Genomic DNA, 21,290 nt, shown 5'->3' with positions numbered 1-21,290 from the left:
GCAAGTTGTAGTATATACAGATAAAACAAGTATATAGATCACTGTGGTAAGTGAGGCATCATTGAGGTAGGCAGATACGTCCGTGCTGCTAATTCACTTAAGTCGTATCTGACTCTTTGCAGCCCTATGGACTGTAGCCCACAAACTCCTCTGTCCATGGGGTTTTCAGGTGAGACTACTGGAGTGGGTAGCTGTTTTCCTTTTTTGAGGGATCTTCCCCACACAGGGATCGAACCCATGTCTCTTATGTCTTCTGCATTGGCAGGCAGATTCTTTACCCCTGGCACCACTGTGACTTAAAGAAAATGAATTTTTTTTTCTAATTAGGGGATGTTAAGTGAATACCCCAGCACAGAACCATTAGTATAGACTAATGGTTGCATTTTAAGAAGGTCTCTTGAAGACTTTACATAAATCAGAACTCATAATTAAAACTAATGCCAGCGGAGGGTGTAGGGTATTTCTGTTCATCATCTCAAGGTGGGTTACTGCATTACCATGTGATAATAGCAGAAACATAGTTTAAAATTCACTGAGCTCACCAGTTTTGAAATTGTGAAATTCTTAATAGCGTTTTAACTTTAGAGATTCACTATTTGAGTTTTTGCCTTTAAATGAAATTTTATTAATATATTGTCAGTAATACATTATGATAGTCATTTCAGATTGATATAATTCGATAAAACATAGTCACACTGTTTTATAGTCTTAAAAACTAAATAGATGTGGGATATGATAAAATGCTTGATTATGCAGTCAATTCTTAATTTTTATTATATGGCTAACTAAAAAATTCAAACCACCTTGCTTTTTCTTCCCATATGTAACACATAATAAGGGAATTGAAACTAATTTAAGTGGCCTAAGTAAAAGCAAATAAGAGATTATAGAAATTCAAAAATGTGTAAGGATATGTAATATATTTTGGTGTATATAGCACTTATAAATATTAAAGATTGAGGAAATATACAAGATGCTTTTTAATTAACTCTGTAATTAGATTGTTCACAAAGGATTTGAAAGACTCCTAGCTTTGTTTCTCTACTCAGTCACCAGCTAGATCTATCACAAGTAAAATGTGTCCTGTTTATACAGTGAAATCATATCTTACCTGAGGCTGGCATGAGTGCCAAAAAGACAAGAATCACCTCCAGTGAAAATTTCCTTTGAGTGTAACTTAGGAAGATGCTGTCAGGGGTCAGTCTCTGGCAGAGTCAGTTTTTCCCTTTGCTGTTGGAAGACATTATGTTTCCTTCAGTTGGGCTCAGATGGTTTGTTCCAGGGCCATGTTGGAGATGTATGACTCCTTACAGATTAGTTTCACACTTAAGTGCAAAAACCTCTACTGATATCCCCTGGAAGAAATAGCCAATTCAGATCTTACTCTCACTCCTGGGCATATACGCATTGATGGGATGCTGAGCAAAACCATCCATACTATTTGAGCCTCTGTTTTTAGAAAACCATTCATGCTTTATATTTATTTTTGATTTCATGGGTAGTTAAGATGGAGCAAATGAAATGTGCACACGCTGCCTGTAAGATAATATTATACCAGTGCCGCGTCATCTGGAATCCAGCCAGCCTCTCCTTCTCCTTTGGGATGGGTAGAAGTATTAGTTGTCCCCTGGGTTGTTAGATCAGTAACTTAAATTATACTTGTCTTTTTCTTACCTCCTTTCACCTTATTTGTTCAGTGGGTCATGGCAACACCCCCAGCCTCCAGCTCGTCTCCAGACCTTGCCAGGTGTTCCCTGGGTGACAGCCCTGCCTCTGGTAGAGAGCCACAGTCCCTTGGTAAGGGGAAGGCGAGCTGGACGGCAGGGCCTCTCCTCAGAGAGATCTTAGACAGGAACCAGAGTACGTGGCCCTGCAAGCCACAGGGAGGAGGCTCAAGGCTTTGTGAGGAGGGGCCGTATGACTCCTCTCTGTTACCCCCCAAGTCTTCCCTTGTGAATATAAGGGAGGACAAGTCTGTTCAAAGTAAGTTGTAAAAAGCATTCATCTCAAAGGTAAGCGTAAATTGATAGAATGACAAAGTCAGAAAATACCCTGAGGTAAATTCTAGGGCTTTTGGAGAATATTTGGAGACGTAGCTTTGCCTGTGTTGTGTCTGCCTGCAGAGTTGTATTTTTGTCCTGCCTGGTTCCATTGTGGTTTTCTCTTGTATGTCATTTTGCCATTGTGCACTGTAATGACATCGTCATTTTCTTCCCTCTTCCCATCAAGTCATTCTGCCAGCAGGGCTCAGTCTCTGAGCTCCTGCTCTCGCTGCTTTCTTCCTGGAAAATCTCTGTCCGCCGCCGGCCTGCTGTCGCATATGTAAAACCTGATCCTGTTTCCGCTGTCACTGTATGTGTTCTTGTTGCCTGTCCCTTGCCACAGTAGTTCTGTTTTCTTTTCCATGAATGCATTGGGGCGATGATTACAGTAGAGAAAAGCAGGACTGGATTTTGAGAAATAATGGATAGCAAACATAAAATTTTGCTGACCACAGTAGAGCATTTTTATAGCATTCCTTGTCGTGTCATTGTATTTGGTTACTGTAACTTATTTGGTTGGTTATTTATATCTTAGCTTATAACTATCTACCAAGTATCTATCAGCTTGTCATGATGACAAGTTAAACTATATTTAATTTTTATCATTTTGTTAAATGTATCCATTTAAGTTTTGTAACTTTGGAAATACATCAGATTTGCTCAGAAAGTTACCTGTGCCCATCATAGCTTTGTGATTTAATTACAGTGATTTTTTAATTACAATGTGAATTAATTTTAATGTTTTTTGAATGACAAAAGGTAAAAGAAGGCAGAGGCTCTGTGGAATTTTAAAAATTTGTTTTGTGATTTTTTTAATTGTTCCACTAGTTCAATGAAATAGTCTAAATTTTGTTTTGATTCCACTAATAAATCCCATATAATACCTTGAGTTTTGTTTAGTTATGTCACCTATAGTATTTAAGACCAACTGAAAAGATGTAGTAAAAGGGAACAGATGAAGTTGAAGCATTTATTAAAAGTGAAATTACAAATGTTGTCATTGACGTTATGAATAGTGAATAAGTTATCACAAGGTTGGTGGGTAAGATTGATTTCTGATGACAAATAGAATTTGAAAATATTTTAGCAAGTGAGATTTTCTATAACAAATCTTTGTGAACTTGAAGACTACAATTCATCAGCCTGTACAGATTTTTAAAACCCCCAAATCCTACAGTAACATAGGAATGCTATTTTCTATTCTCAGTTAATAGATGAAACAAATTTAAGTTAATGATGGCAATATATAGAGTAAGTCTGTATTTAACATACATTTTTCTGCTGCTTACTAACTTTTTCCTTATCTGGTTAACAAAATATAATAGCCAACTAAGTGCTGCTGCTTCTCAAACCACCCATGTTCACTGTCTTCCTGATCTGTTCACCTTTCCTCTTTCAATTGCTGAGGCTTTAGAGAATCTGGCTCCAGCTTTTATTTCCAGTAAAGGCTGAATAAAAGAACATGGGGCTCAGGATTTTGTTTTTACAAGTTATTGTGAGTTGTTGACAACATAAAGAGTCAATAAGGAAATAACCTTTGAAAGTACAGAATCAGGTTTAGAGAATGTTTATTCGGTGGAAAAGAACTTGGTTATCTGCCTTGTGTTATTTATATGTATATAAGAATATGACCTTTTGAACATGTCATTTTACATAATTATGGATAGTTTAGAATAAATTCAAAAAAATAGAATTGCTCAGCCACAGTATACATGTGTTTATAAATTTGAAAATATAGTATTAGCAATTTTTCCTCTCCAGGAATTCTGGTTTATAGCCCACTTGCAAATGAGGGCCTATTACTCTCTAGCCTCACCAATGTAATTTTTCATCAAGCTTTTTGTTGTTGTTTTTATACTAATGGGTGAAAAAAGATTTTAACGTGGCTTTACTTTGTATTTTTCTTATAATGATGGAGGTTGAGCCATTTTGTTTCCTTTTCAATGAATTGTATGTAATCATGTCTTACAAACACTTTTCAATTTCAAGTAGGAATTGTTATTTTATGATATAAAAAGAGAAGAACTTGAGGTAACCCCCCATTTCGTTTATTGTTAATAATACAAAATTGGTCTTAATTCTTCTTGGATACATGTATGTACATGAATATAACAAAGGTTTTTCCTTTTTTCCAAAATGAAGTTTGGGAGCAATCAGTCCAAACCAGAGTTCACGGTGGACCTTAAGGGAGCGACCATCGAGATGGCTTCAAAGGATAAATCCAGCAAAAAGAATGTATTTGAGGTAATAAATTATTGTCTAAGTATAATCCTTATTCTTCACCATAGTAATTTTATGAGTTATTGGGGAAATTGTCTTGCAGTGTGACTAGTTAAGGCAGAGTTAGTCATTAAGTCAGTTTGTATTTGACTTAACTTTTAAGTCAAAAAAGCTGGTGTAAAGATCCCGCTTTATTTGTGTTAAGTGATTAGATCTCAGAGTTTATATTACAAGCCTTTGTTCCAAGTCTTCAATTTCCCTAGCAACAGTAAAAGGTGTGGTTCCCTTTACCCACAAAATCCAATATTAAAAAGTAAGTTAAAGCCTTCCCAGTGTCATAAAAAGCTCCCCACAGTAACACATACTTATTGCTGCCTAAGAGACCACCCCAAACTCAGTAGCACGCACGTTGTTTGCTCAGTTTGGCCTGCCCGGAGCGGAGTGGTGGTTCTGACCTCACCCAGGTCCGGTCACCAGGCTTCAGTCATCCAGCAGCTTGAGTAGGGCTGAACAGTCTAGTTGCCCTCTCCGGGCTCAGTGCTCGCTGCTGTCTGGGCTCCTTCTCACTGGCTCTCTCCTTGTTCAGTGGAGCGACTCCAGGCTTCTTCACATTCAGGGCCAGAGTGGGAGCCTTGGGGCTTCTTGAGATCTGGACGAAGAGTCAAACACCAGTGTGCTCTGCGTCTTAAAGCAAGCCAGGTGGCCGGCCGAAAATTCAGGGTCCCCCTGCTGGTGGAGGAGCTGCGGTCACACTGTGTGTGTGGAGACCAGAGGAGTGTTCAGACCAGCTATGCAAATAGCTTTCCTTTAGAGCCTCCTGTCTCAGGCCTTTCCTCCTGTTGTCCAGGGGGATTGGAAGAATTAACGTTTCCCTAGTGGAACCTAAGTGTTTCTGTCCTGTTGATTTTTACTCCTGATGAGTCTACCTTCAGTACCAAGGGCTGCTAGTCTCTGCTTGTCAAATGTTTCCTCTCTTCCAAGACTCACAGTAGAGATGTTGCAAGTTTATGCATTTAAAATAGCACCTGTTTCATGTAGCTGGAGTTAATATCTTCTGTAAATTATTTCCCCACTAGATTATCCAAAAAGAAGAAAAAATTTTCAAGCAGAGACTGCATTTTTTGCTTATTTTTGTTTCTTTAGCATGTATCAAAAACTTTTATTTCATTCATTTAAAAAAATTAAATTATTTATTTTAATTGGAGGCTAATTACTTTACAATATTGTAGTGGTTTTTGCCATACAGTCACATGAATCAGCCGTGGGTGTACATGTGTCCCCCATCCTGAACCCCCCTCCTCATCCCATCCCTCAGGGTTGTCCCAGTGCACCCGCCCTGAGTGCCCTGTCTCAGGCATCGAACCTGGCCTGGCGATCTATTTCACACATGTTTCAATGCTATTCTTAAGTGAGAACCTCGAACAGAACAAAGTATCTTATGTGCAGTGAATATTCACTATTGATTGATTGCTTGGCCTGCTTTCTAGGAAGAAATTCAGGGAAGGAAGTCACTGTTTCCTGAGGTAGCCTTGTTTCATTCTAGAATGAAGAGGGTCCCATGGCCAAATAAATTGTGGAAGTAGTGTGTATTTTATTCCTCTGTTAGAAAACCACAGTGCACCCTGGAGGAACAAAACTCCAAGAAGTCTGGAAGGATAGTCTTGTTCAGATCTCCTCAATCCAGTATTTTCTAAATGAACATCCCATAATGAATCCTTTATTTTTTGAGGGATATCTTTTAAAACATTATTACAGGAGTTGTTTGAGGAATATATCTCAGAATGTTTTTTGAGAAGCATTGCCATATGTTCCTCTGGGAAAAAAGGAAATCAAACATTCACCAGCCAGAAAATAGAAGGAATGCTGTCTATGGCTAACTCAAAATCCTTCTTCAGTTGAACCAAGGATGTCATATGTAAATTTGTTATCACATTCATATAGAATCATACATAGTATCCTTACTTCAGTTCGTTCATGGTTTGATAGCTCAGTAATGTTTCTGTCTAAAGGGGATGTGAAAATTATTGTCTGTGCCCTCTCTTTGTACTAAGTCATTACATTTTCATACTAAGTAGGAAATATTGAAAGTCCAACCCGTCTATATTCCCTGTCTACATTTATTTTTTTAAACCAGAGAGAAAAAATTTCTCAAGTTTATGTAAAACTATCATAGGTTTTATTTCTTTACAAATTATATTTCAATTCTCATTTAAAATGCATAGCCTAGATACTTGGACTTGTTTTTAATGATGACATATATAAGATTTCAGCAAGTTTTGTGGTGTTGTGTGATAGTTTGGTATCCTAAATTATTAGCTTTTCATTGAGAATGTATTGTGAGAAAAACATGTTTTGTTAAATAATTCGGCTAGTATTATTTTATACTGAAATAAAGGATAATGGCATCACTGTGGAATCTTTAACCTTGTATCACCATTAATATAATATATGGTATCTCATCTTCTGCTGGTGGTTTAGTAGACTTTGAATTAAATCCATTTACTTGATCGAAAGTACTAACCACATATATACATGTATTTTTTCCTTCTTTAAAGCTGAAAACCCGTCAAGGAACTGAATTGCTGATTCAGTCTGATAATGACACTGTTATCAATGATTGGTTTAAAGTTCTCAGTAGTACTATCAGTAATCAGGTATGTGTTTGACTTAGGGTTTTTTTTTTTTTTTTTAACCTTAGAGCTGTTTAATCTTCCTTGTTTTTTGGCTATTTATTGTATGTCTAGTTTCCAATTTATGTGTGAAAAAATACTTTTTAAAAATGCATATTTGACAATGATCAGTTTAGCAATTCCTGGGCCTGATGGGGCTTTCCCGTTGGCTCAGCAGTAAAGAATCCGTTCTCAATGCAGGAGACATAAGACATGCGGGTTTGATTGCTGGGTCAGGAAGCTCCCCTGGAGGAGGGCATGGCAAACCCGCTCCAGTATTGTTGGCAGGAAATCCTGTGAACAGAGGAGCCTGACGGGCTACAGTCCATGGGGTCGCAAAGAGTTGGACATTACTGAGCGACTGAGCCAGGAGCACATGAGAGGCTGAGGAGTGATTTAGCATGCACATTTATAGGATGTTTGCCACCAGTAGATTTCACGTAACTGTCACATGAGGCATTGGTTCAAAAGCAGTTAGCTCCAGAGGCAGGGCCAGCCACTATGCCTAGTCTGCTCTGTTGTCATCTTGTCATCAACTGGATGTGCTGGAAATTATACCGTTTGGTGGAAACTGGTACTGAGCAAAATGGTGAAATGAATGAAGTCATCTGGTCATTCGCACTTTCTCCTTCCTAGTACCTTTTCTACTTACAGTACCCTTGTGTTCCTGGTAAATTTCTTCTCATATGTATTATGCCTAAAAGAACTTCCTATTTATATTCTGAAGCTGAGTTAGTAAGAGCAGTAATAAACAACTTGAAGCTGCACTTTCTTAGACTGTATTCCTGCCCCCTCAGCATATGGGGACATGGCTCCTGATTAAGGATCATGTGTCAGTGACAGAAGTGAAAGGAAAGCGGATACTTAGAAGTATAATGATTTTAAACTAAATGGAGAGAGAAGAAAGTTGGGGAATCACTGGCTTTAGTAGAGATTGAGATGTGTCTCAGACTTTGTTGGTAATGTTTCATTATTAACAAGGTTTGTGATCATATCCAAGTGTGGTCTTTCTGTGGGTCTCAGTTTTTCTACTAAAAAAAAAAATTGGACTGGATTATCTCCAAGTATCCTTTTATGCTCCCAAATTTTGTGATTCACCCAATTTAGAACACTCAGATTTGAAATCTGATTTTTTTTTTTAACTCTTCCACCTCCAACTTTTACTCTTCTAGTAAATTATTCACCAGTCTAGATGTGAATTCTTCCTTTGCAGTCTGTAATACTGTATGAAATTTCTGAACCTTGTCCCTTTTCATTTATTTCTGAAACCACGGACAGGTCTTGAAATGTTTATACTAAGAGTAACTGCCGAACAGTTTTCGTTATTTCATCTCACACCATCCCACACCAATCCATTCTTAATGCCACTACAGTATGAAACTTCCTAAGTCACTTTTATAATCCTCTCCTGCTTAGAAACCTGATATGATTCGTATTAAAGTTCAACAGCCTGAGCCCAGTCTGTCTATCCAGATGTACCTTTTCCTCTACCCAGAATGGGCTTTCCGCTCTAGTCACAGTAATCCATTCACTGTCCTTTGAAAGCAAGGAATGCTGCTGTTCATTTACCAAATGTGTGAGTGCCTTACGCACCGGGATGTAGCAGCATGCAGCCAGATGCACAGAGCTTACAGTCAAAGGCAGAAGATTACTGAAGACAGACAGCCAAACTGTTAATATAATGAACGTGTAAAGACTCTGATTAGGTAGAATCTAATGCTAGTGGAGGGATCAAGGGAGGCCTTGCGGAGAAAGTGGTTTTTTAAATTAAGGCCTCCAGGTTCAGGGAATAAGCCAACTGAAAAGGGAGGACTATATTATTGATTATAAAAATTTTATATGTATACTGTTTGCAGAGTAGCAAAAGATACTGAAGGCAAGAGATGGGCAAAACTTCTTCAGGGAAAAATACAAAACTTTATTGAGAGACATTGCCAAATCTTAATTAAATGAGAATTATATTGTGTTCATGGATTAAAAGATTCAGTTATATAAAGATACAATATTCTTCCAAATGATTTATACATTTTTAGGTTTGAGGTATTTGGATCTCCTTCAGAATCCCAGTAGGTTTTCTGATAGAACTTGACGAGCTTTTTCTAAAATTCATTTAGAAATCCAAAGGGCTAAGGATGTGCAAGACACCCTTGCAGAAGACTTGCAGTTTTGTATGTCAGGCCCTGATAAAGCTACCTATCCATAATGGGAGAGATACACAGACCCGTGGAACAGAATAAAGAAGCTGGAGACAGACCCACATACCTTTCAGTGTGCCAGGACAGGGCGTGTGCTGGTCAGCTGGAGGCCCAAGGAGAAGCCGGAGCTTTTCCTTACACTGTGCACAGAAATGGATTCTTGGTGGAGTAAGGATCTCAGTGAAAGGCAGAGCAGTGTTTTCAGTTTTGAGAATTCAGTCGTCTTTTTAACTTGTAAAAGTAAACTTAGTTAGGCTTAAATGAGTTCTAGGGTCTGGGAGTAATGATGAACTGTTGACACAACGTGCAGTTTTACAAGACTGTTGCTGTGAAACAGTTAAGGTGCCACTGCAGGTAAGCTTTTTCCGTCCTGTTATCAACGATGTAGCCTCATCCTGGTCTGTCACTGCAGGTTATAGCCTGACCTTCTAACGGTTATTACTGCCACTTGATCAAACGATTATTACTGTCACTTGAGGCATGATAGTGTCACTATTAGTACAAACCCATTATCCTTGTGAATTATCAGTAATTTTTTTCTTTACTGAAATTCAGAATTAATGCCATCAATGGTGGAGAAAAAGTATTTTTTATAATATTTATCAAATATCTAAATCATGGATTCTGTATACTAAATCGTTCCTTAAAGTCATTTGGAAGAGTTGATCACTGATCATTCTGAGAATTGCATCTAAAGTAATCGTAAAAGTAATATGTGTTTGGAAAATCTCTACCTAACAGACAGTAGAACCCGATGAAGCAATTGAAGAGGAGATACCAGATTCACCAGGAATAGAAAAGCACGATAAAGAAAAGGACCAGAAGGAGCCGAAGAAATTGCGTTGTAAGTTTTTCTTTCCCAGTCTTGCTAGTGGTTTGAGTGAGCTTATTATTCTCTTAGCTCTTCAAAGTTTTAAAGTAAATATGTAAATGCTGGGTGGAATCACCATGTTACAAGAGTTGTAAGATTCAGTAGTTGTAGCCTCAGTGTTTCAGTGTTCCCTGTCTTTGTTTACTCACTGCAGTTTTTCACCCTAATCATATGTACCCTGATGGTAGCATATATTGCATTACCTTTTCAAGAGAAAAAAAAATGCACACAACAGAATGCATTTATGTTGAGGTCTCTAGGAAGCTGAATTTTATGAACTGAAAAATATGTAATTACTGTTTAAGATCCTTACACGTTAAGAAGGCAAAAGTTAGGGGATATGTACTGTAGTTCCAACACCAGGCAGCTGCCTCTGACTCATAGATGTCTCTGCAGGTAGGTGCGTGAATTTAACCTCCAGACAACAGAGTGAGCCAGCAGTTTCAGGGATTGCATTTTCTAAAGCAGGCCTCTTGTAAATTACATAGTTTAAACAGGCCATTAGCCATGACTCTGAACTTTGTTAAATCTATTTGAACAAATCCACATTTAACTCGGAACTTTTGGTCTTCACAGTAACTGAAGGAGTAGAAAAATCAATTCTTTTGTTCTTTTACATTCTAATTGTTCAGGCCTATTACTGACACTGTCACCGTATAACAGTGTAAACACATGAAAATTTTATTGTTTTAATCCTTTCCTCACATATTGTTTGTGCTCTCAACTTTCTTCACATATAGTTATTTTCAAGAAATTTACTTTTCAAATTTGTGTTATGGTAATCAAAAAAGAAATCAGGACTACAAGAAATGTAGAACATTTTCCAGGTGATCCCATTCTTAGCTCAGGGTAGGGATACTTACGATGAGTCTGAGTTCAGCTTGAAGCACAAATAATGGTGATGGATATGTATATACATACATGTGTGTGCATATGAGTACATCTTAATAGATATGTATACATACACAACCCCCAGCTCCCAGTTCAGTAAGGATAGGGGAGGTTGGAGGCTTTGTTTATGTTTTATAGGATGGTTTCTTTACTTTTTGCTCTTCATTTTATGCTCTAAAACTGGGGGATAGTCTAAGACTATACATAGTATTGTTTATTAAATAATGAGTATATATTAGAATAACTTACAGATGTCTTGGCACACGTACCAAAGAAGGCACTGTTTGTGGCCAGTGTTTAGTGATAGAAATGGAATGTTTTGTGTGGTGTATTACTTTGAAATTGGGTCTGTGTTAATTTAATTCTTCATGAGTTACTCTTAAACCATATTAAATTTAGAATAATTGATTTACTGTGATTTTTATATATGAGATTAATATATTTTGAATGCTAGGTGGAAAAATTTTTATCAAAAAAGCCTTTATCTTATGAAATGCTTAATATCTGTCTTAAGCCACAAAAGTATCTAGCATAGATTCTTCAGAACAGAAAAAAACCAAGAAAAACTTGAAGAAGTTTCTTACACGACGCCCCACTTTGCAAGCTGTTCGTGAAAAAGGTTATATTAAAGGTAGGTAGAAGTGATGTTTATAGCAATAAACTTTGGCCAGATTCAGAAATAAGACATTTTACATTGATAGCTGAGTAGTTTCGAAACAGTAAAAATGTTTTCATTCCTTATTCATTAAGTTATCAGTTCAGTGATTGCAATACATTTGAGTAATTAAAATTGATTTTTAAATGCATGTGAGTTTAAAGCATTGAACAGACATAAATACCAAATTCAGTTTTTAGAAACCCTGCACCAGAGGAACTACACAGATGTGATGGGTTGGGTGGCAATCTTTCAGAGTGACAATTAAGATTTTTAGTTTTGAGATACACAGATCAGAAGAAATATTGAATAGTCACTAACAGTAGAAAAAAAGAAGAAAGATGATGAACAATTTTATTCTTGATTGTTTGCCTTCAATTTTCATTTAAGGTAGTTACAAAATTAGTATAAAGTGTTTTTTCCTAACTAATTTTTATATTTTTTTGAAGTGAAAGAGTCACAATTCACTAATAAGATTTTTAATATTCTTTAAAATAACATGTGCTATGTATACCTTTAATTCTTAAAAGTGTGTTTAATTTCAAAGGTAGAATTTTCTAATACCTAACTCAAAAAACATTTGTTCATCAGTAAAAAATATAATAAAAGGTAGCATAATATATATATTTATGCCTCTCTTTTGTAAAGATTCTAACAAAGACTGTTGTTGGGACATCTGTTTGCAAAGCATCTAAACTAAAATATACAAATAAGTTTCAGTGAACATTACTATGTGTAAAATGGATAACTAAAGAGAACCTACTGTATAGCACAGGGAACTCTACTTGATGCTCTGTAGTGGCCTATAGGGGAAAAGAATCTGAAAAAGAGTGAATATATGTATGTGTAACTGCGTCATTTTGCTGTATACCTGAAATTAACACAGCCTTGTAAATCAACTACAGTCCAATGAAAATGTTTAAAAGCAAAGCATTTGCTGGGGAAAAAAGAAACTTCTATAAAGATGAGATACAGACAAGATAACTTAAAATAGTGATGAGTTCCACGAAGAATTGAACACAGTGATAAAATAGAGTGACTAGAATTGGGTTACCTTAGGTAGCATAGTCCGGAGAAGGCAATGGCACCCCACTCCAGTACTCTTGCCTGGAAAATCCTATGAACCAAGGAGCCTGGAAGGCTGCAGTCCATGGGGTCTCTAAGAGTCAGATACGACTGAGCGACTTCCCTTTCACTTTTCACTTTCATGCATTGGAGAAGGAAATGGCAACCCACTCCAGTGTTCTTGCCTGGAGAATCCCAGGGATGGGGGAGCCTGGTGGGCTGCCGTCTATGGGGTCGCACAGAGTCGGACACGATTGAAGTGACTTAGCAGTAGCAGTAGGTAGCATAGTCAGGGTTGTTTTTTTTCCCCAATATTTATTTGGCTGTTCTGGGACTTTGTTGTGGCACACGGGATCTTCAGTTGCAACATGTGAACTCTTAGCTGCAGCATGGGAAGTCTTAGTTGCAGCATGTGAGCTCTAGTTCCCCAGCCAGGGATTGAACCTGGGACCCCTGCGTTGGAAGCATGGAGTCTTAGCCACTGGATCACCAGGAAAGTCCCAAAGAAGGTTTGTCTCAGGAGGTGACATATTAGCTGAGACCAGGAGTGATAAGAAGGAGCTCCAATTGGAGGGGAAGATTGATCCTGTCCTCTGCACAGGATGAGAAAGTAAGAAGGGAGTCAGGGACTTCCCTGATGGTCCAGTTCTTAGGACTTTGTGCTTTCAATTGCCAAGTGCAATTGAAAAGTTTCAGTCCCTGGTCAGGGAACTGAGATCCTGAAAGCCGCGAGGTGTGGCCACCAAAAACAAGAGCAGAGGAGCCAGGCAGGAGTGAGGGAAGGTGTTCCTGGAGCTTCACGAAGAAGGAAAACTGTGTGGCAAAGTACAGTTGGAAGCAGTCAGCAAAGTGCAGATGAGACAGGCATGTGTCGTGGTGAGGGCACCTTTGCAAGGACACCTCCTGTTGCGCTCCCAGTGGTTTAGCCACTCTATGACCAATTATTTCTTAAAATCTCTTCCAGATCAGGTATTTGGAGCCAATCTTTCCAATCTGTGTCAGAGAGAGAATAGCACAGTGCCAAAATTTGTGAAATTATGCATTGAACATGTCGAGCAATATGGTAAGAAAAATTTTTTTTAATGTTAAGCACCCCAGCCCACTGTTTTGCCATTCAAACCCCTAGGATTTTTGATTTTAAGTGTTGGAACCAGAAGTTCTTTTTAGTTTTAAGTTGTCAAGAAAAGCATGTTTTGCAAAAAACAGAAAAACTTACTCTTTTGTACTGTTTCAAACTAAGACCTTTGCAGTCATCTGTTGAATGTTCAGTACTTAGGGTTGATTAAGGATATGGTATTCCTTGAAGCCATTTGGAGTTGACATTTGCTTAAAATGAAAGTGGTGATTTTGAAACAGTGTTTATTAAGAAGTGATTGGACAGTATTGGAGATGGTGTTTACTTACCAAGAGAAAGTTTCTTCTGTTTATAATAAAAATGAGATGACCTTCCAAAACTGCTAAGTCAACTATAAAGTGTCCAAATAGACAAATCCTCTTTATATCATTTCTTGTAAAAGAAGACTTAAATTAATTTCTGTTTTGGTTAATTTTAGCATGTTATTTATTAGTGTTATTTATACTAGCTTTTAAAATAACAGTATCTTGACTGCAGTCACATTAACTTCCATCAGTATGTCATCAAAAAAATCTTGTGTAATAAAAATGTTTGCATAAAATGTAATTACTGCTGCTTACAGATCTCTTGTCTGATCTTTATCAGCCTGACAATAGAGAAGCCATGGTCCTTGCCTTTACTGGAAGTTAAATGAATAATAAGCACATTAGATAATGTTAATATGTGCATCATCATTTATTGAATATTTGAACTTTGGGGGATTTCATTGCGTGAATTTCAAGTGATTCTATTTTACATAATAAATAAAAGAAATTAATAGCTATCTCAAATTATCAGTTCTTCTTATAGAACCATCATTTTAGTTGCTGGCTTGTATTAAGTTTATTGGGCTTCTCTGGTGGCTCAGATGGTAAAGAATCTGCCTGCAGTGTAGGAGACCCAGGTTTGATTCCTGGGTTGGGAAGATCCTCTGGAGAAGGGAATGGCTACCCACTCCAGTATTCTTGCCTGGAGAATTCCATGGACAGAGGAGCCTCGTGGGTTACAGTCAATCTGTAGGGGTCCCAAACAGTAGGACATGACTAAGCGAGTAACACTTCACTTCATGTTAAGTTTATTATAAACACTGACTCTTCAGAGTCCTTTGGACTGCAAGGAGATCAAGCCAGTCAGTCCTAAAGGAAATCAACCCTAAATATTCATCGGAAGGACTAATGTTGAAACTCCAATACTTTGGCCACCTGATGCGAAGAGCTACTTGTTGGAAAAGACTGTAATTGCTGGGAAGGGTTGAGGGCAGCAGTAGAAGAGGAAGGCAGCAGCAGATGAGGTGGTTAGGTAGCATCACCGACTCAATGGACATGAATTTGGGCAAATTCTGGGATGGCAACCCACTCCAGTACTTTTGCCTGGAAAATCCCATGGACGGAGGAGCCTGGTGGGCTACAGTCCATGGGGTCGCTAAGAGTCGGACATGACTGAGCGACTTCACTTTCACTTTTCACTTTCATGCATTGGAGAAGGAAATGGCAACTCACTCCAGTATTCTTGCCTGGAGAATCCCAGGGACAGGGGAGCCTGGTGGGCTGCCATCTATGGGGTCACACAGAGTCGGACATGACTGAAGCGACTTAGCAGCAGCAGCAGCAGTGAAGAACAGGGAAGGCTGGTGTGTTGCAGTCCATGGGGTCATAAAGAGTTGGACTCGACTTAGCAACTGAACAACAGCAATAATTTGACAAACATTTTTTAGAGGGTGCCTTAATACGTACATTTACACTATCAAATGATATACAAAGAAATGGGTAGGCTGATCTTATCTACCAGCTTTCTTTACTGTTTGATTTATCCTCAAGTGTTTGCTGAAGTTTATCATAAATTGTTAGTATTTCAAGGTTGAGATGACTTCTGTGAGGTGATCCAGTCTGCATGATAAAGTAGATTTGTTGCTGTTTACCAAACAATTCAGAGTGAATCTCCACCCCCCTTTCCCTGCCAAGTAGCTATAAAAAGCCATTGAGAGGAAAAGAGAAATTTTATTTTAGGCTAAATGTTAATAAATAAGAATTCTAAGACGTGAAAGCATCTGTAGAGGAGGCCAACAAGAACTTTAATCTGAATTATTGTCATTTGTCTCTTAGGGCTGGATGTTGATGGGATTTACAGAGTTAGTGGCAACCTAGCAGTGATCCAGAAGCTGAGGTTTGCAGTCAATCACGGTGAGGTCATATTCCCTGTTGTTATATACAGAAGAATCACTCATACTGTTAGAATTGGTTTAAAATAATTTCCAAGAATTTCTTATTCCTTCTATTTTACAGATGAGAAATTGGACTTGAAGGATGGTAAATGGGAAGATATTCATGTCATCACTGGAGCCCTCAAAATGTTTTTTCGAGAATTACCGGAACCTCTCTTCACGTTTAATCATTTTAATGATTTTGTTAATGCAATTAGTAAGTATGTAGTTGCACTCAGTTTTCCCCGCAGATGTTGAAAACCCTCTGTACATACAGATTAAGCTACTGCAATTCCTTTTGGTCTTACTTGAAACAAATTTTTTTCAAAGAATCGCTTCACTCCAGAAATTTTAAATATGACCACCAGGTGTCACTGCGTAACACCAAATACCAGGTTCCAAAACCCTGTCACCGCTTTCAGTTTCTTGCAGACTCTGCATTCGTTGTCTTTTTTTCAGAACAAGAACCACGACAGCGTGTCTCTGCTGTGAAGGACCTGATCAAACAGTTGCCAAAGCCAAATCAGGACACAATGCAGATTCTGTTCAGACATCTCAAAAGGTAAGAGTGTCACGGCAGGAGAGAAGGAGTAATTGGGGAAAAAGAAGGTCAGAGAAGTGCACAGGTATGATATGTAGTGTGGGACCCCCGGGGCCAGGCGACCAGACCCAGGTTCAGAGCCCAGCTGTGCTGTTCTGCTGTCTTTGTAACATAAGAAAGATAATGTCTCCGAACCCCAGTTCCTTGTAGGTAACATGGTTTGGTATAAAGAATACATTAAAGTTAATTTTATATGTGAAACTTTTATTAATATATAATGCCTAGCATATAGTAAGTGTTCAGAAATAGTTGCTCAAGTTAATTATTATGGAGATGAGATTGGTTATTAAGTGAGGAATATTCAGTTACCTTAAAGTCGGGGTAATTAGGTCTAAATTACCATATAGTTACTTTAAAACTTCTGATGGGAAGAAGACCAGTTTACTAAAATAAGTGATCACAGCGTGAGATTTTTTTTTTGAATAGCAAAAATGAATAAAATTCAAAGTTTATTCTCTGGGCTTTAATGAGATTTCCCCGTCACTTCAGTGGGGGAATCATTGTTACCTGAATTATAGCAGGTGTTCAATTATACCTGTCCCCTAAGTTTATCCAAAAGAAAACTTTCCATATTATTCAGACTGAATTCTGTTTGGTTAAATAGTTTATATGTACCTTAGGGAAATGAGCATTATTTCTCTTTGCTCAATGTAAACTGTTTATAACACTGAAGAATTTCCCCGATTTTTAAATTTTCTCTTTTAACAATTTTATTTTCCTCTTAGAGTTATAGAAAATGGAGAAAAAAACCGAATGACCTATCAGAGCATAGCGATTGTTTTTGGTCCCACTCTGCTCAAGCCAGAGAAGGAGACTGGTAACATAGCAGTCCATACTGTCTACCAGAATCAGATCGTAGAATTAATTCTTCTCGAGATAAATTCCATCTTTGGACGCTGACACTTACTGAAGACAACCTGTGGAATAAAAGCTGGATTTCATCAGATTCCAGATCCTTGTACCTGACGTATCTTATGTTTGGACCAAGCAGTGACTCTTTGATTTTGCACTTTTCTGAGGGATCAGAAGGGAACGGAAGAGTCCAGTTGTGTGTTAGGCCCTCATATTTGCTGCTTTGTTGCAAGTTGATAAACCTGTGTGTACCTTTGAATTAATTTTATCCTGAATGTTTGCATTTCACACTCTGAATTTCAGTTAAAAAAAAAAATCAAAACTTGCGATTCTAACCAGTCATATACACTGGATAATTTGGTAAGAATACATTTTTTTTCTCCTTAAACTGGATAATGTAGAATTTCTTCTCATGATTTGATAGGTTCATTACTTGATAGAACAACGCTTACAATCAGTTATTTTGAAAACGCTCCTGGGGCATTTAAAACAAAGTGAAGTATGTCTGTTTCGAAACCTGTGTATTTCTTTTCCAGGGTTTCTGCATGCAGTGGCAGTCTGAGTGCTAGGACTCATTACAACCCAGACACCATCCCTTGATGAAGGCTGGGTGTCTTCACTGTGTAACACAGCAGCACACTAATAGTACTTAAAACACTGTGATATACTAGAGTTGAATTTAGCATAAGCCAGTTCAGGGTATTTTGGGGCTGTCTATACTACACTGACTTGTAGCTAACAATCCTAATTCTCTCTAGTGCCATATTGAGTTCTTGGTATGACCCTGTGGAGAAACCAACTTTCTTTGATGTAAGTTCAGGCTGAAGACTGTCCTTTAGCTCATGTATATAATTGTGTTGTATAGTCAGAATACATTCTAACCCTTTGTTTCTAATCACGATACTGGTGATTCTTCTCCATGAATATTAGGTTTCCTCCAGAAGCAGGCCGTTATTTGAGGAAGTTAACTGTGTGCACTTTTAGATTTTAATTACATTTACAGCAAATCACTGTAATGCAAATGGTACTGGAAAAATGCTGAATAGACTTGCTAAATGGTAAATGCACTACAAGAGGAACCTTTTAGATTATTTAATATGTACAGAATACATTAGAAAAAATTTATTACAGAATTCTAACTCTGCAGTATGAATAGTGGAAACCCATATGTAAATTAGATAGAAGTCAGATCGAAAATGACATTGCTAAATCTGAGCATTTCTTTTTACATTACTAATGACTAATGTAGATCGGTTTGTATAATAAAACAGGGTTTGGAAGGTTTTGTTACAGAGAGCATGGTCTGCTGAAGATTTTTTTAAAATGTATTTTTCTAGATTAACTGCTGTAAATGAAATGTCTAATCTGAATAAAGAAAACTATAAGAGGTTTAGAGATTTTTTTCCATTGGAGATGTGCATTTTGGTTTTTAATTTCGTTTTGTTTTTGCATTTACTGGCACGCTTTTTATAATACCTCATTTAAAAAAAAATCAAGTGAATCCGACATTTCCTGTGGCAAATACGTCTCCCTCATGTCATGGCTTTTCTGCTCCCCACCTCACTAGTGCCCTCTCCACCCCCCCGCACCCCCACCCCCTCCACTCTGTTTCTTCATCGGTATCTGAAAGTGAATGATTTGTAACCAAGACTCTTTTTCTTAGGATCACATTTACAATTTACAGATTCACTTTCTTGGGAACAAATATTTTTTGTATGACCTGTCTAAAAACCTCTCACCTGAGTTTTGTGGTGAAAGTATTGTTTGTGGTTGTGATCTTATTAAATTGATAACAAACTAAGCTATTTGACAGCAGTGGGAAAGCAGATTGTTTGGGCAGGGAGAAAAATCCCCCAGATAAGAATGTTTATATTTGCCTAAAGATGTCCATAACCATATACAGTATGCCCTAGGCCTGGCCTGTGTAGTGATTGTATGCCAGGAAAACAATTAGATGCAAATCAGTGATGTTCTTTCTCTTGGTAGTTACAACATATCAAAGAATAAAATTGTCCTGTGTTTCTTGTTTCAAAGTACATGTGTGTATGTGAAGTCTTAAATGTTTTAATAGTCCACGGCTAATCAGCTTATTGTAATATTGTATGTACAATGAGATCAATGTCTTGTGTTTTCATCCTCTGTGAATTAAAAGTTCTCACTTGTTTTGTCATAACAAAACCAGTAATTTTTCCTGTCTTGATAGCTTGATTTTTAGTAGAAAATATATTAAAGGCTGAAAAAAATTGTCAGTGAAATTTCATTTACTAATAGACTTTCCTTCAGAGTGTCATTTAAAAAACAATAGTTGGAAATGGAAAGAAAAAAGTATATTTAGGTATGTTGTTCTATTTCAATACAAAAAAATACTATTTAAATTTTACTGCCATAAGAAATTTTGCCTTTTACTTTAGAAAAAATTAAGAAAAAAAGCATTGTTACCTTTTAGGTAGAGGCAAACCTATAGATTTTTTTTTCTTATGTGAAAAGCACAAATGGAATAATTCAGCCAAACTTTGGGCATAGACAGTTGTGTTAATATATCATACACACGTGTATGTGTGTGTATATTGTTCAGTTGCTAAGTCCTGTCCAGTGTTTTGCCAACCAGTGGACTGCATCACGCCAGGCTCCTCTGTTCATGGGGTTTCCCGGGCAAGAATACTGGAGTAGGTTGCCATTTCCTTCTGCTGGGATCTTCCTGACCCAGGAATCAAACCCATGTGTCATGCATTGGCAGGTGGATTCTTTGCCATTGAGCCACCAGGGAAGCCAGAATGTGTCATTGCTTACATACAAATGAAAACTCATTGTTAATAATAATGGTAGATACCTGGAGACCTTTGTACTATTTTAATTTTATCCCATGGTTCTTTATAAACCTGTAATATTAAATATTAAGATAGCAGTGAGAGGAAAAAAAGGTTATTCCATAATTGTGCCCCGAGATTTCTTTCTCAGTTCATGGGAGAGGCTTCTGATTAAATGTTTACACATGCCGTTTTTCAGAACACTGATCTCTCCAGCATCTTTAAGCATTTAGAAGAAATACATAGAGGAACCTACAACATGCCTCTTTAGTGGAAAAGAAATCAGAATAGTCAGATGATGGGTATCATCTTCTCATTGGTCTTATAAAAGTCAACTACTCCAATATTGCATCCATAATGGGTAGAAAATAAGATTTTATTAAGTTTCCTGGTCCCTCAGCTCCAGCCGTCTGCACTAACGACCCTCTTCTATAGAAAGCATGCCTAGTTTGAGACCGAGGTGTTTTAATGAGTGAGTTCAGCGTGCTTGTTACAGTCCCTAAGATGGGGCATCATTTCTGTTTCTGTTTTTAAATGGTATTCCAGTATAACTAATACAGTCATGTTACCTGCACCTTCAGTTTGAAACCAAAAAAGAAAAAAAAGGCAAAGGGGCTGCAAAACAAGATCAGTAGCCTTACAATGATGGTGATTAGAATCTCTTGAACATTCACAAGCCCGGAGCCCAGGCACTGCGAAGTCAGCCCTAGGCCTTGGCAGAGAACAGGACGTCCAGAATGCTAATAAGACCTTCTGTAGCTACGGAAGGCAGGGAGTTCTCCTGAAGAATCTCAATTAGGCTTCTCAACTGAAATTTTGTGGACCAGCGGTGGCTGTAAGTGTATTCAGCTGGATTGAGCTTTTTTCAGATTAGCCTTATGCGACTGTGGCACTTAAATGAATTCTTTCATTTCCTTCATTGCTTCCCTTCTCCTGCAGGGAAAAAAAAAAAAAGATACTCATAAACAGAGCACATCAAGAACAAGGTAACTGTTTAATGCACCACCACAATATGAGTCCAGAAAAGTTGGGTTTCTTAATTTTTCTCATCAACCCGCTCTTCCCTTCATTTTACTTCCTCTCCAGTGTTTTCAGAAGAAGAGCCTTT

The 21,290-nt window shown here is 37.6% G+C and overlaps 1 protein-coding gene across 8 annotated transcripts in view; it reads left to right on the top strand.

Moving 5' to 3' along the window:
- Positions 1-19,618, top strand: part of ARHGAP12 (Rho GTPase activating protein 12) — a 122,036-nt gene extending 102,418 nt beyond the window's left edge. For all 8 annotated transcript variants that reach the window (XM_040248062.1, XM_040248059.1, XM_040248058.1 and 5 more), the window contains 9 exons: positions 4,185-4,286; positions 6,818-6,916; positions 9,868-9,970; positions 11,403-11,519; positions 13,573-13,671; positions 15,825-15,902; positions 16,005-16,139; positions 16,382-16,484; positions 17,249-19,618. In XM_040248062.1, the coding sequence (XP_040103996.1) occupies positions 4,185-4,286; positions 6,818-6,916; positions 9,868-9,970; positions 11,403-11,519; positions 13,573-13,671; positions 15,825-15,902; positions 16,005-16,139; positions 16,382-16,484; positions 17,249-17,423 (1,011 nt within the window). In that variant the 3' untranslated portion in view covers positions 17,424-19,618. The remainder of the gene's footprint in view (positions 1-4,184; positions 4,287-6,817; positions 6,917-9,867; positions 9,971-11,402; positions 11,520-13,572; positions 13,672-15,824; positions 15,903-16,004; positions 16,140-16,381; positions 16,485-17,248) is intronic.
- Positions 19,619-21,290: the final 1,672 nt, after the last annotated feature.

The sequence above is a fragment of the Oryx dammah genome, unplaced genomic scaffold, assembly GCF_014754425.2.
Source record: "Oryx dammah isolate SB20612 unplaced genomic scaffold, SCBI_Odam_1.1 HiC_scaffold_10, whole genome shotgun sequence".
NCBI lineage: Eukaryota > Metazoa > Chordata > Mammalia > Artiodactyla > Bovidae > Oryx > Oryx dammah.
Note: the sequence above shows the minus strand (reverse complement) of the source record. Positions and strands in the feature narration are given on the sequence as shown.